The sequence below is a fragment of the Quercus suber genome, unplaced genomic scaffold (genome assembly GCF_002906115.3).
Source record: "Quercus suber isolate HL8 unplaced genomic scaffold, Cork oak 2.0 scaffold_561, whole genome shotgun sequence".
NCBI lineage: Eukaryota > Viridiplantae > Streptophyta > Magnoliopsida > Fagales > Fagaceae > Quercus > Quercus suber.
The window spans coordinates 270,970-286,492 of record NW_027070006.1 but is presented as its reverse complement, the minus strand read 5'-3'; the positions used below and the strand labels follow the sequence as shown (position 1 = coordinate 286,492).

General features: G+C 43.6%; 1 protein-coding gene across 1 annotated transcript; it reads right to left on the bottom strand.

Annotated features, from left to right (window-relative positions):
* Positions 1-5,411: 5,411 nt before the first annotated feature.
* LOC136063695 (uncharacterized) lies at positions 5,412-6,002 on the bottom strand. Its single transcript, XM_065764435.1, has one exon. The coding sequence runs from the start codon at positions 6,000-6,002 to the stop codon at positions 5,412-5,414; it is 591 nt and encodes a 196-aa protein (XP_065620507.1).
* Between the last annotated feature and the right edge of the window lie 9,521 nt (positions 6,003-15,523).

The following is a 15,523-nucleotide window of genomic DNA, read 5'->3' as shown; positions in this document are numbered from 1 at the left end:
ATTTGCCATGTTCAAGATGTATCTCTTTTCTCAATCAATGAAAAGACATAGACTTTTTCCTTTATGGGACTTTGTTTTTCTTGCAATATATGTCTTTAGCTATTGTTTTGCCCCCTGCTGAGACTTTAAATTGATGATGCTTCTAAGGGTGAACACCCTTACTTTAGCAAAAGCTAGTGGTAATGATTTGTTGCTAGCTTAAATAAATTAAACCTATGTAAACGATGAGAAAGAATGACTATGTGCTGGTACTGAAAACTGTGTAATCAATAAGGAGGTCTAAGTTTTTAGGGATAAACAACACACTTAATAGGAAAAAGGGGGAAACAAGTGTTAATTTATCCAAGGCGTGTGATCCGAGGAACCAAACATTGCCCAGGTTCTGCTCAACACTTAAACAAATAACCAAGAACATTAATTTGCCCAAGGTATGTGATCCGAGGAGCCAAGCATAACCAAGGTTCTGTTTAATATTCACACAAGTAATAGAGAGTGTTAATTTACCCAAGGCATGTGGTCTAGTGAGCCAGGTATAGCCAAGGTTCTGTTTAACACTTAAGCAAATAACCAAGAATATTAATTTACCCAAGGTATGTGATCCAAGGAGCCAAACATAACCAAGGTTCTATTTAATATTCACACAAGTAATAGAGAGTGTTAATTTACCCAAGGCATGTGGTTTGAGAAGCCAAGCATAACCAAGGTTCTATTTAACACTTAAGCATATAACCAAGAATATTAATTTACCCAAGGTATGTGGTTCGAGGAGTCAAACATAACCAAGGTTCTATTTAATGTTCACACAAGTAATAGAGAATGTTAATTTACCCAAGGCATATGGTCTGGACAGCCAAGCATAACTAAGGTTCTATTTAACACTTAAGCATATAACCAAGAATATTAATTTATCCAAAGTTTGTGGTCCAAGAAGCCAGGCATGACCAAGGTTCTGTTTAATATTCAGACAAGTAATAGAGAATGTTAATTTAATCAAGGCATGTGTTCTGAGGAACCAGACATAACCAATGTTTTGTTTAACACTTAAGCATATAACCAAGAATATTAATTTAACCAAGGTATGTGATCCGAGGAGCTAGGCATGATCAAGGTTCTGTTTAATATTCGTACAAGCAATTAACGCGACACATAATGTCATAAATGAAAGCATGGCAGAGTTGCCTTTCATTAATAATAGTACCTTTATAGGTTATTTACATTCTATGGTCGCAGTACAACTTTCTCGTCTAGATCTTCTAGGAAGTATGCTTCTATGCCTGCTACCGAGGTGATATGGCATGGCCCTTCTTAATTGGGCCCTAACTTCCCCCATGCTGAGTTTTTTTCTATACCCACAACCTTTCTTAACACCAAGTCCCTAGGGGCCAATGGTCTTAACTTTACATTCGAATCATACCCCTGTTTAAGCCTTTGCTGATAGTATGCTAATTGAACCATGACATTTTCTCTCTACTCCTCGATTAGATCTAGGCTCCTTTCTAATAGATGGCATTGTTTTCTGGAGTGAACAAACTAGTACTCAACGTTGGGAATCTGGTCTCCAAGGGAATCACAACCTCGACCCCATAAGTCATTGAAAAGGGGGTCTCCCCCGTCGAACTACGAAGGGTAGTCTGATATGTCCAGAGAACATGGGGAAGCTCGTCCACCCATTTTCCCTTTGTATCATCCAACCTATTCTTGAGCCCATTTACTATAACCTTATTGATAGCCTCGACCTACTCATTTCCCTGGGGGAAAGCTGGAGTGGAATACCTATTCGTGATACCTAATTCACAACAGTACCTTATGAAAGCCTTGCTATCAAACTGAAGTCCGTTGTCCGAAATGAAGGTATGAGGTATCCTAAACCGAGTGACAATTTCTTGCACACAAACCTTTTGGCAACCACATCCCTAATATTGGCCAGTGGCTCAACTTCAACCCATTTGGTAAAGTAGTCAGTGTTGACCAAAAGCCATCTCCTATTTCTTGCTGCTTTGAGGAAGGGCCCCATACTGTCCAAGCCCCACTAAGCGAAGGGTCATGGGCTAGACAGAGGATTAAGAACGCCTCTCGACTGATGAATGTTAGGAGCAAATCTCTGACATTAGTCACACTTCTTCATGTACTCTTGTGCTTCTCTTTGAATATTAGGCCACCAATATCCCTAAGTAAGGGCCCGGTGAGAAAAGGATCTGCCTCCTGTATGGCTCCCACAAATCCCATTGTGCAACTCTTCTAGGAGTAACACCACCACTTCGGGATGGACGCACAGCAAATATGGCCCCGAAAAAGAGCGCTTTTATAGTTTTTGATCCTCGGACAGCCAAAATCGAGAAGCCTTTCTTCGCACTTTGTCAGCCTCCCCCTTCTCCTCGAGCAAGATGTCATCCCTAAGGAATTGGACAATAGGATCCATCCAACTAGGTCCCACCCTAAGTTGATGGATTTAGACCTTCTCCCTCTTCACCTCGATAGGGTTGCATGGATCCTCGATCAAGATGACCCAATTTAGACTCTGCGCTAAGGAAGTTACGAGAGTGGCAAGGGAATCAGCATGCATATTTCTGCTTCTTGGGATTTGGTGTAAGGAAAAAGAGTTAAATCTTGATTACAAGTGCCTAGCCTGGTTCAGGTACTCTTGCATTCTCACATCCCTGGCTTCTAGTTCTCCCTTTACTTGGCCTATAACCAACCTTGAATCTGAAAACATCTCCACTGATTTTCCTCCCATTTTTTGGACCATAGCCATTCCCACCAACAAAGCCTCATACTCAGCCTCATTGTTCGTGACTGAGAAGCACAGCCTTAACAATTTCTCAATTATGATCCTTTCAGGAGATACTACAACCAACCCCACTCTTGATCCCCTTTGGTTTGCTACGCTATCAACATACACCTTTCAAGGTAGAGGCTCCTGCAAGGAGACTATCCCAACTAATTTTCCATCCATGCAAGACCCTTTACCATTTTCTTCAAACGAAGGCTTGGCAAATTCAGCCACTAAATCGGCAAGGACCTGGCCCTTTATAGAGGTGCGAGGCATGTATTTAATATCAAAGGCTCCTAGGATCATTACCTATTTTACAACCTTCCCTGTGTAATTAGCTTTCCGAAGCAATGATCGGAAAGAGAGCAAGGTTAGAACTACAACAGTATGAGCTTGGAAGTAATGTGAGAGCTTTCACATAGCATGTACTACTGCCAAAATGACCCTTTCCAATGGTAAGTAATGAACCTCTGCCTCATGTAATGATTTGCTCACATAATATACTGGTCTTTGTACCCCATCATCATCTCCCACCATTACCAGACTCACCGTTTGTGAGGCTACAACAATGTAAGTGAATAAAACCTCATCCTTCTTGGGTTTGGACATAATAGGTGGCTGAGAAAGATATTCTTTCAACTGCTAGAAGGCCGTGGAACACTCCCCCATCCATTTGAATCCCTTTCACTTATGCAACAACTGGAAAAAGGGCCTACACCTGTTTGCTGACCAAGAAATGAATCAATTCAAAGCGACAGTCATTCCTGTTAACTTCTGAACCTCTTTGGAATTTCGAGGAGGCTGCAGGTCATTGATTGATCTAATCTGATCTGGGTCGACTTCAATTCCGCAGTGGGTAACCATATAACCCAGAAACTTGCCAAAGCTTACCCCAAAAGAACACTTAGCAGCATTGAGGCGTAGTTTATGTCTCCTCAGTATCCCAAAAATGTCTCCGAGATCATTTATGTGATCGGACTCCACCTTGCTCTTTGCCACTATATCGTCTATGTAGACCTCAATATTTTGCCCAATTATGGTTCAAACATCCTTGTCATCATTCTCTGATAAGTAAACCCTGCATTCTTCAACCCAAAGGGCATCACTTTGTAATGATAGTTCCCTGTGGGCGTAACGAAAGAAGTCTTCTCCTGATCACCTAGAGCTAATGGTAGATCGAGATATCCCTAGAAAGCATCCAAGAAGCTCATCCGAGGGTGGCCTGCGGCCGCATCCACCAGCTGATCTATCCAAGGCAGGGGAAAAGGATCCTTTGGGCAAGCCTTATTTAAATTTGTGAAGTCCACACACACCCGCCATTTCCCACTTTTCTTCTTTACTACTACCATGTTGACCAACCTCGAGTAAAACACCTCCTTTATGGCACCAGCCCGCTTAAGTTTGAGTACTTCATCCCTAGCAGCATCAGAGTGTTCCTTGAAGGAGTACCGAGGTGGTTGCCTTCTGGGCATGACAGATGGATTGAGGTTTAAATGGTGATAAATGAAGTCCAGATCCACCCCGAGGGCCTCGTAGGCATTCCATGCAAATACATCCATGTTTTTTCTAGGGAAATCTATCAACTCTTCCTTCTTTCGAGGAGGTAGCTAAACCCCAATCTGAAAGAATTTCTCCTCATCGTTGCCAATGACAATTCTTTCCAGTTGCTCACACTTGGCCCCCTCTACCACTGCCTCTGCAGACAACGCTAGCACCTTTGATTGCTATAAATCCTGCTCGGCAGAAGCTGAGCTAAGGTTTCACCCCTAGCCTGATGTCTGATTACAGCCACCAAGCACTGCCTAGCCATAGACTGGCTCCTCACCAATTCCTCAACCCAGCCTTTCAACAGATATTTCACCTTCCTAGCGTGAAGCCAAGGCCTTGCCATAATGGCAGTGTAGGGGGAATAGGCATCTACCATAATGAAGTTTACTTCAACGATCTCTGTCCCTGTCTGAATGAGCAGTCAGATTTGGCCCTTTGGAAAGACAATCTTACCATCAAACCCTATTAGGGGGAGTTATAGCAGGTCAAGTCTCAGACCTCAGCTTCAGTCCCTTAAATAGGTCAGTGTACATGATCTTTACACTACTGCCCTAATCCACCAACACTCTTTTCACATCGTACCTATCTATCCTGAAGGTGACCACCAAGGCATCATCATATGGCTACAAGGTCTCGAGTTTGTCTTCATCAAAAAAGCTCAGAGTTGGTTGGACCCCCACTCTACTCCTCTTAGAATCAGAGGGCGAGTCTTCGATAGACGGCTGAGCTATAGACAGTACCTTGGATGGCCGAGAACCCGTCCTACTTGGAGTAGTAAGAATGACATTAATTGTACCCAAAAGAGGTCTCGTAGACGCATCTTTCTGAGCTCCCGACCCCACTTGGCCACCCTGCTGCTAGGCTGATACAGGAATTGCTTCAACTTTCCAATTTTGACCAACTGTTCCAAGTGACTCTATAACGTCCTGCAATCTTTGGTAGTGTGCCCCCATTCTTGGTGGTATTGGCAGTGGAGACTTTGGTTGCACGTCATAGGGTCTCCTCCCATCTTATTCGGCCATTGAAAGTATGGCACATGCCTTATTTTCTCCAGGATTTGGTGTACGAGCTCTCGGAACACAGTACTGACTACCTATGTAGTAGTGGAGCCTGAATGCCCTGCAAAATCTCTTCGAGGTCGGTTGTTATTGTACCTATCCGACTTGAAATCCCTTCTATCTTGAGGGACCACCTTAGCTTTCCCCTTTCCTTGTTGTTGGTCCTCCTCGATCCGCTTATACTCATCAATGCAATCCATGAGCCAACGCACACTTCTGACTAGTTTCCTAGTCAAAGATTTTCTCAAGTCGTGCTTGACGGGTAAGCCGACCTTGAAAGTCCTTATAGCTACGTCGACAAAATCCCCATCTATCTCGTTGAACATCTCCCAGTACCTGTCGGAATACGTTTTCAAGGTCTCCCCTTCCCACATTGCCATGGACATCAAAGAGTCCAAAGGTCGAGGAACCTTGCTACAAGTCACAAAACAGGCCTCAAATGCCCGAGTAAGCTCCTTAAAGGAGATGATAGAGCCTTCTTTCAGGCTGTCAAACCACCTCATCGCCACAGCCCCCAAACTGGATGGGAACACCTTGCACATCAAGGCCTTGCTCTTGGAATGTACAACTATTCTTTGGTTGAAGTGGCTCACATACTCCACGGGATCCGTTCTTCCATTGTACATGGTGAATGTTGGCTGAGCAAAGCGCCGAGGAAGCTTTCCCCCTTCAATTCTATGTGTAAATGGTGATTTAGAGATCTGGTTAAGAACCTTGCTCATAGCATCATTGCCCAGACCTTTGCAAGGTGGACTCTTACTCCTCCGTTTGTAATGACGGTTTTCATCTTATGAAAAGGACTCACAGGGAGGAGTCCTAGTCCTAGGCCTGTAACTACCACCTTCCTCATCATCATAAGAAAGGTCAAAATCCAAGGGAGTCCTTCTCCGTTGCTCACGGTATAGTCTCCGATGAAGACGGTCAATCTCCAACTACAAGCTTTTGGTATTCTTCTCATAAGAAATGTGACTTCCACCTCGAGACTAGCTCCTGCTAGTATGCGTGGTGTGCACACTAACCTCACGATCCCTCATCTACTCAAGATTGAGGAACTAATCCTGGCGCTGGGAACCGATAGAACCTTCCTCGGCAAAGTCCGAGGAGAGCGATTCTTAAATATAGTTCTTTAGACTTCGATACAATTTTGGTTCTTATTGCTACAATGTATTTTCTACAGAATTTCCTGATCCCCTCTCCTTATAGGGTCTCTTACATTGTATATCTCCCTTTAGATGATCTTGGCCCTCCATTTGTTGATCGTTCAGGTCACTACTTGAGTGTTTGTCCTATCAGACATCTTCTCAAGCCCTTTGTGAGTTGGGGTAGCCAAAGCAGCATTATTCAGGGGTTTTTTTCACATAAATGCAACTAGGATGTTTGGTGAGATGCATTAAATGTGGTGGCAGCCACCATCTCTTCAGTCATGGCAGGACTAACCCTCTCCCCGAAGCTCTTTCTCTACAGTATGACCTCCTCTGGTCACGTGCCACTAGCCTGGCCTTGCTATCCAAGCATGTGGCCTCCTCGGTGTGACAATGGCCTCCTCGGCTGTGGGTATGACACATGGCGCAAACACCTCGTCATTTCCTTGGAATAAGGGGTATGCCATCAAGATGGTTGAGTCAATCATCTGGGAGATGGACTTAGACCCCTGCGCAGAGCAGATTGCGGAATATTTGGGGGTGACCAGTCTTTTTGACCTCTCTTGGGTATGTTCTTTACCCAAACTCTTTCATTTTGTTGTTTATTCTTTAGTTGATGATTGTAATTCATTTTTAAGCGCTGGTGCGTATGAAGGTGCTCCAAAATAGGTGCGTTGCTGAGGTGGGGGTGATCAGCCATCTTAGGAAGTGTAATGAAACCTTGACTAACAAACAGGATCAATACAAGGATGTCATCCACACTCTCAACAAGGAGGTGATAGAGTTGAACAAGAAGTTGAATGAGGAGACCCGTCGGCGGGAAAAGGGGCAAGAGGTCAAGACAACCTTGGAGAAGGAGCTGACAGCTCCCTGCAGTTAGGTAGAGACGGCCAAGGCTAACGTCATAACAGAATTCAAGGCTTTACAGCCTTTCATTGACACTTGTGCCGTCTATTATGGTGACGAGTTTGAGGATTGCTTGAAGTAGGTCAAGTCCGTCTACCCACACTTGGATCTATCCAAGGTTACTGTGGACAACCCCTTGCTGTCAACCTTTGCTGGTGACATAATCTTTTAGGAGACCAACGACTCCAACCAGTCAGTGCAGGATCCAAAAAATGATGGTATTGTTCTTGCTCAACCCACTGTGGAGAAGCCCATTACTCCTTTGATCCCGTCCATTGAGGCTACCCAAGATGCTGAAAACCCTTCTACACAGGACGCTTAGGATCCTCCTTCCAAAGACAATGAGAACCCTCCAGTTTAGGACATCCAAGACCCTTTAGTTTAGCTTTTTTATTTTTAGTAACCATTTATGTATTTCATCCAATTTTTAGACTATAAAGTGCCCTTCTGTTTTTGGGCTTTGTTTATAAACGTTATTTTACGTCCGCCGCCTTTAGCATGTGTGTTGATCTTTATTTTTTGATATACATATGTCCATCCATCCTTGTGCCTATATGTTAGGATGTACTCGTCTCTTAAAGAACTTGGTAAAATACTAGTATGAACCCGTCTATTTTGGTGTACTCGTCCACCTATAGATTGATTAATGACCTCATCCATTTAGATAACGCACTCGTCATCTTGTGGTTTTGAAAATTTCAAGTTATCCCCATAGGACTAACTCATCCACTTGTAGACCTAATATTGAACTCGTCCACTTGTAGACCTAAATAATTTTGAGGCATCCTCATGGAATGAACTCATCCTTAATGAACTCGATCACTTGTAGACTTGAATAATTTCAATGTGTCCTCTTGGGATGAACTCGTCCACTTTGTGGACATCAAAAATTTTCAAAGCATCCTTATGGGATGAACTCGTCCTTTTTGTGGACTAAATAATGAACTCGTCCACCTGTGGACATGAACAATTTCAAGGCATCCTCATGGGATGAACCCATCCACTTTATGGACTTAATAATGAACTCGTCCATTTGTGGACTTAGATAATTTCAAGGCATCCATAAGGATGAACTTGTCCACTTTGTGGACTTAATAATGAAGTTGTCCACTTCTGGACTTGAATAATTTGAAGGTATCCTTTTGGGATGAACTCGTACTTTTTGTGGACTAAATAATGAACTCGTCCACCTGTGGACTTGAACAATTTCAAGGTATCCTCACGGAATGAACTCATCTACTTTGTGGACTTAATAATGAACTCGTCCACATGTGGACTTAGATAATTTCAAGTCATCCATAAGGATGAACTTGTCCACTTTGTGGACTAAATAATGAACTCATCCACTTATGGACTGAGATAATTTCAAGGCATCCAAAAGGATGAACTCGTCCACTGTATGGACTGCAAATATTTTCAAAGCATCCTTATGGGATGAACTTGTCCACTTGTGGACTTCATCACAAAAGTAGTTTTGTAGAAATATATCCACAGGTCATATCTGAATAACTACTATTATTATGATAGACGTGTGCATAAGTAAAAAATTGTTCATAAAAGGGATAAAAACCTGCTCTTTAGGCTTAGAAAGGACTGTAGGTAAAAATTAACTAAAAGAAATAAACTAGAAATAAGGAGTAATGCTCTCCATGCTGTCGTCTATTGGTAGTATTTCCTGAGATGATCGGTGTTGCATGAATGGTGCAACTTCTGTCCATCTAGCGTCTCTAGGTGGTAAGTGTCTTTCCTATGCCATAAGGTGATTCTGTAGGGTCCCTCCCAATTAGGACCAAGCTTTCCCTAGGTGAGATCTCTAGTGGCGCCCATCACCTTCCTTAAGATGAGGTCTCTAACTTTGAAATCTCTATGTCTGACTCTAGAGTTGTAGTGCTTAGCCATAAGGTCCTAGTATTGTGCGAGTCTTTGTTCAGCTATTGCCCTGACTTCGTCCACTAGGTCAAGCTATAGACGCATGGCCTCGTCGTTCCTCCTTTCATCATAACTATCCACCTTGTAGCTTGTAAGTCCAACCTCAGCCGGGATAACTGCCTCGTTTTTGTATGTTAGTTGAAACAGTGTCTCCTTAGTGGGTGTTCTAGTTGTCATCCTTTATGCCCATAGTACGCTTGGAAACTCTTTTGGCCATATACTCTTTGTCCCCTCAAGCCGAGTCTTGATGATTTTAAGCAAAGATCAGTTTGTGACCTCAACTTGCCCGTTGGCCTGAGGGTAGGCGGGTGAGGAGTAGTAGTTCTTGATCCCCAATTGTGAGCAAAAGTCCCTAAAAAAGTCATTGTCAAACTACTTCCCGTTATTTAAGACCAAGACTCTAAGGATTCTGTATCTGCAAATGATGTTCCTCTAGACGAAGCTTCGCATGTTCTTCTCTGTGATGGTGGCCAAGGCTTCGGCTTCTATCCATTTGGTGAAGTAATCAATGTCGACTATTAGGAACTTTAGCTGTCTCATCGCTATTGCGAATGGGCCCATGATGTCTAATCCTCATTGAGTGAAAAGCCATGGGGTCGTCATTGGGGTGAGTTCTTCTGTCAGCTGTTTGATGACGTTAAACCTTTGACATTTATCATAGGTTTTGACATAAGTCTGGGCATCCTTTTGCATAGTAGGCCAGTAGTATCTAGCTCGAATCAGTTTATGTACCAACGACCGCAACCCTGAGTGGTTCCCGCAGATCCCTTCATGGACTTCTGTTTCATTTTTCAAGTAAGAAACCATTGGTGTAGTCCAGTTACTTCCCAAATCTATCTCCTGTACCTGACATCATCTATTAAAGGTGAGAGATGGACAAAAGAAAGTACCTTACTGGGGATAAACATGTGTTCTGCTAACGCAGCTTTGGCAAGGCAATCGGCTTGTTCATTCTCTTCCCTAAGGATTTGAACAAACTTGGCTTGCAGTCTGCTTACTCGTTTCCACACCTGTTCCAGATACTTCTTCATCCTTTCCCCTCTGCATTCGTAGTTGCCATTCACCTGACTGGTGACTACCTGAGAGTCGCAGTGTATGATCACACTTGTTGCCCTTGCGGCTTTGGCGAGATCTAGACTTGCCACTAAGGCTTTGTGTTTTGCTTCATTGTTTGTTGTAGGGAAGTCTAGACAAACCATGCACTCAATCTCGTCACCTTCTGGGGAATGGAGTACTACATCGGCTCTGCCAACCTGCTTGTTAGACGACCCATCCATATGGATTCTCCACTGAGGACGATCTTCTGCCCCCTAGCCTTCCATATTGGTAAACTCTGCAATGAAGTCGGTGACTACTTATCCCTTTATGGCGGTACGTGGGCAGTATTGTGCGTCAAATTCGCTCAATTCTATTGCCTATAATGCCATCCTTCCGATGACTTCAGGATTACTTTGCCCACTATAGAGGCTTGTCAATCAGGACAACCACAGTGTGGGCCTGGAATGAGGGCTTGAGCTTACGGGCCGCGGTGACCAAAGCAAAGGCAAGCTTCTCCATCAGTTGGTACCTTTCCTCCGTGCCTAGGAGTGCTCGGCTAGTATAGTATACGGGCTTCTGCACCCCATCTTCTTCCCTGATTAGAGCAACGCTGATGGTAGCCAGGGATACAGCCAAGTAGAGGAATAATTCTTCCTCAGGTTTGGAGGACTTAGTAGCGGTAGGGAAGAAAGGTCGGCCTTCAAATCCTCGAATACTTATTGACACTCGGCTGTCCATTCAAAAGACTTCTTCAGCTTGTAGAAGAAAGGTAGGCACTTGTTCATTGCTCTTGATACGAACCTATTTAGTGCAACCACCTTGCTGCTGAGGTTTTATACCTCTTTCACATTCCTTGGTGGCGCCATCTCCACTATTTCCTGGATCTTGTCTGGGTTGACTCAATGCCTCTTTAAGACACCATGAACCCCAGGAACTTTCTAGCCATCACCCCAAAAGCACACTTGCTTAGATTGAGTTTCATGTTGTAAGAGCGTAGGGTGTCGAAGGTCTCCTTGAGATCATCCAAATGGTCATTCTCCCTTTGGCTTTTCACTAGCATGTCGTCAACATAGACTTGGACATTTTTTCCGAGCTAATGTACAAACATCTTATTCATGAGCCTCTAATATGTTGCGCCTACATTCTTGAGGCTGAACAACATTACTTTGTAGCAGTAGAGGCCTTGGCTGGTGACGAACGAAGTTTTCTCCTGATTAATTTTGTCCAACTTTATCTAGTTATAGCCAAAAAAATCATCCATGAAACTCAACAACTGGTGTCAAGCTGTAGAGTCTACTAAGACGTCAATCCACAAGAGTGGATAGCCATCCTTGGGGCACATCTTGTTCAGGTCGGTAAAGTCTATGCACATCCTCTATTTTTCATTGGTTTTTTTGACCATCACCACGTTGGCCAGCCAGTCGGGGTAGTAAACTTCTCTAATGAAGTTTGCATCCTGCAACTTGCAGACTTCTTTTGCTATGGCCTTGTCCCGTTCTTGGGTGAATACTCTCTTCTTCTGTCAAATAAGGGGGAAAGAGGGTGACACATTCAACTTATGCACCATGACTGAAAGGTCGATCCTAGGCATATCTTCATGGCTCCAGGCAAAGACATCTTGATTTTCTTTTAAGAACGTTGTGAACACCTATCAGATTGGAGGACTGGCGAAAGTGCCGATCCTGGTCATTCGCTCAGGCCTGGAGTTGTCAAAGGGTATCTCTTCCAATCCCTTAATGAGTTTTGCAACTGTTCGCTGCTCTTCTATGCTCATAGTCTATAGATGGTCATCCATCTCCAACATTGCTATATAATACTCGCGTGCTGCCACTTGATCCCCACATACCTCTCCAACTCCGTACTCGATGGGAAACTTAATCATTAGGTGATAAGTTGAAGTTGCGGCCTACCATGAGTTGAGGATAGGCCATCCTAGGATGGCTTTGTAGGTAGACGAGCAGTCGACTACAATGAATGTTACATCCTTAGTGATCTGCTGGGGGTAATTGCCAACCGTTACGGGTAACGTGACTGCGCCGAGGGGATATACTCTTTTTCCTCCGAACCCAATGAGCGGGGCATTGGTCAGAACCAACCATTCTTTCTTAATCCTTATTTTCTGGAATGCTAGGTAGTAGATGATGTCTGTAAAGCTTCTGTTGTCAACCAGGACCCAATGTGTGTTGTATTCCCCTACCCGTATGCTAACAACAAGTGCACCGTCATGCGAGTGGTGGAGATGTTGAGCATCTTGCTCTATGAATCCAATGATGGGGTTGTCTACCCGTACCATCTTTAGGACAAAGCCCATCAGCTGGATGTTCTGAACCATCCTGAGGTAAGTCTTACGGGCCTTTTTAGATGAGCCAGAAGCTGTAGTGCCTTCCACAATCATTCTTACATCTCCTAGGGGGGGCTTAGGACGCTCGTTCTCCCTTCGGGAAGCTTGTTCCTACAACGCGTCCGTTCTTTCCTTAATGACGAACCTTTATAACTTTCCTTACCGAATAAGAGCTTCTATATGCTACTTTAAATCATAGCAGTCAGATGTGTCATGACCATGATCACGGTGAAAACAGCAGTACTTGTCTCTGGGCCTCTTACTGGGGTCTTCCTTCAGCTTACCAAGCCATGTCAAGTTTATGTCGTCCCTGATCTGCATCAACACTTGATCAATTGGGGCAGTCAATGGGGTGAAGTTGGCGAACCTTCTAGTAAGGGGTTTAGAGCACCTGTCCTTCCATCGATCTCCAGTTCTAGTCATCTTTCATCCCCTTTCCTACCTGGCATCGTCTTGCCTTTCCCTTTTCTTGGGTTTCTCCTCTCGGGCTAGCAGTGCGTCTTCTATGTTCATGTACTTAGTAGCTCGATAAAGCACATCTGTCATGGTCTTTGGGTTGTTCTTGTACAAGGAGAATAAAAACTTCCCCTTTCGCAGACCATTAGTGAATGTAGCAACAAGTATCTTGTCATCAATTTCGTCTATCGAGATAGCTTCCTTGTTGAAATGGGTTATGTAAGACCTCAGTGTCTCATCCTTCCATTGCTTGATGCTCATCAGGCATGCAGTGGATTTCTTATACCTGTGTCCCTCGATAAAGTACAAAGCGAATTACGCACTCAGCTCCTTGAAGGTGCTGATGGAGTTTAATGTCAACCTGCTGAACCATACCCTTACAAGACCCTTCAGCGTAGTTAGAAAGGCTCAGCACATGATCTCGTCTGCCACGCCTTGCAAGTGCATCAAAGTTTTGAAAGACTCCAAGTGATCTAAGGGATCCTTGGACTCGTCATAGGCCTCCACCTGTGGCATGCAGGACTTCGGTAGAAGGGGGAATGAAGTGATGGATGCCATGAAGGGTGAATCTATCCGATGGACCAATTCTTCGAGGTCACTAGACACCCATCCTCTGAGGGCGTTCATCATGAAGTCCATCCATTCCTTCATCATCTGCATCTCTGTGACCATGTGGGGTGGAGCCATCTCTGCGGCAAATGGACGGCTTATGTCCTGTCACTCTAGTGTGCTTAGGGCGTTGCTACCTTCTGGCCCTTCTTGGTCCCTTCTCTCAACACTGATACCTTCTTGGTCCTCCTCTTGAGTGTTAGGCCCTGTGTTCTTTTGTCGCAGCTGCTTCTCTAGATCATGGTTTTGCTTAGTGAGGTGTTCTACGATTGTAATGAGAGTCTGAACTTGTCTCGAGGGCGGTGGTATGTGGTTCTTCTTGATTGTTGTTGGTGGTCGCCATTGAGCGAGTTAGCACCATGCAACTCTTTTGTCTGGGAAGTGGTAGTATGGCTTACAAGTCTCTTTCCCACAAACGGCATCAGCTAATGATGTTGAAAATCGTTAGTAAGCTACACGGTCCTCACAAGCTCTAGACAAGACCTGCACAACAAAGAAGAAGAAGACCTTACGGGGAGTACCGGTGCGGTACTGACCAAATACCCTCTGAAGGTCAAGTTAGAGAACTTTCACAACTTTAGAGTGCCAGAGCTGGGGTAAATTACGAGTACCTTGATTTGTGAGGGTTTTAGGATTTTTATAGTAGCGTAGAGTTGACATCCATTCCTTGGCGGAAATGGTCTTTCCTTGTAGAGAAGATCCTCATTAATGTGCGCATCTTGCGGGATCCTTTCCTTGTAGGAATCCTCTTAATTAGGGTTTACCGTGGAGTGCAAGATGTTTCCTTACATACTCATGCGTGGAGGCCAAGCAAGGCCTTGTTAGACCCGTCAAACGTTTCCTTATCTCCGTCAACTTCCTATCCCATCTAGGCGTTCTAGTCATCCCATATAGGTGTCGTGATTTTTAGGGTGGAGTCGTCGGCCTTGAGGTGAGGTCGTCTATACCACTGAATGTAAAAGTAAGGCTGATGAGTTCATTGGGACTGTCGGCCTTATCTTACATAAACGAGTTTATCATCATTTCAGAATTATCCTTTTTAAGTTCAGAGAGAGAGAGAGAGAGAGAGAGAGAGAATTTGGGATGAGTTTGTAACAGTTGTGAATATTAGGTAAAAACTGAATATTTTAATTGATTGGTTGAATTTTTTATTCTCATAAATTGTTTTGCTAATGAACAGTAGGTCATCAAACCAAGAGAGACATTGTTCAATAGCAAATAATTTTTTGATCATGAACAGTGATTTAGAGAGACTATTGGAGTAATCTTTTGTGGGTTTACTCTCCAAATTCTAGGTTTAAAGAGCTTGTTGGAGATGCTCTTAGTATCTATATGAACGGCATCTTAGTGCTTTTTGAAATGCTTTTTGTATTGTTGAATTAAACATTCTCCAACATCAAAGAAAATCACAGTTTTCTGTATTTCTGTTCTAAACATTTCCAGTTCTTTGATGCATACTGATTCAACCTTTTGGACTATGTATGTATTGGGTTATGTGGATATAACCCCCATTTGCAATGATGTAAACAACCCAAAACACATAATGAATGCATTGAAAAGAGAGGTCCTTCTATCAGTTTCTTACACTTTCTAATCTTTGTTTCAAAGCAAGAAGAAAATTGTTTGTGTAAAATATCAAGTTTGAAGGGATGATTAAGCGAGAGTTGAAGTGAGGAGGGATGAAAAGAGGCAAACGCTCTATCATTAGCTTTCACTGGAACGAGAA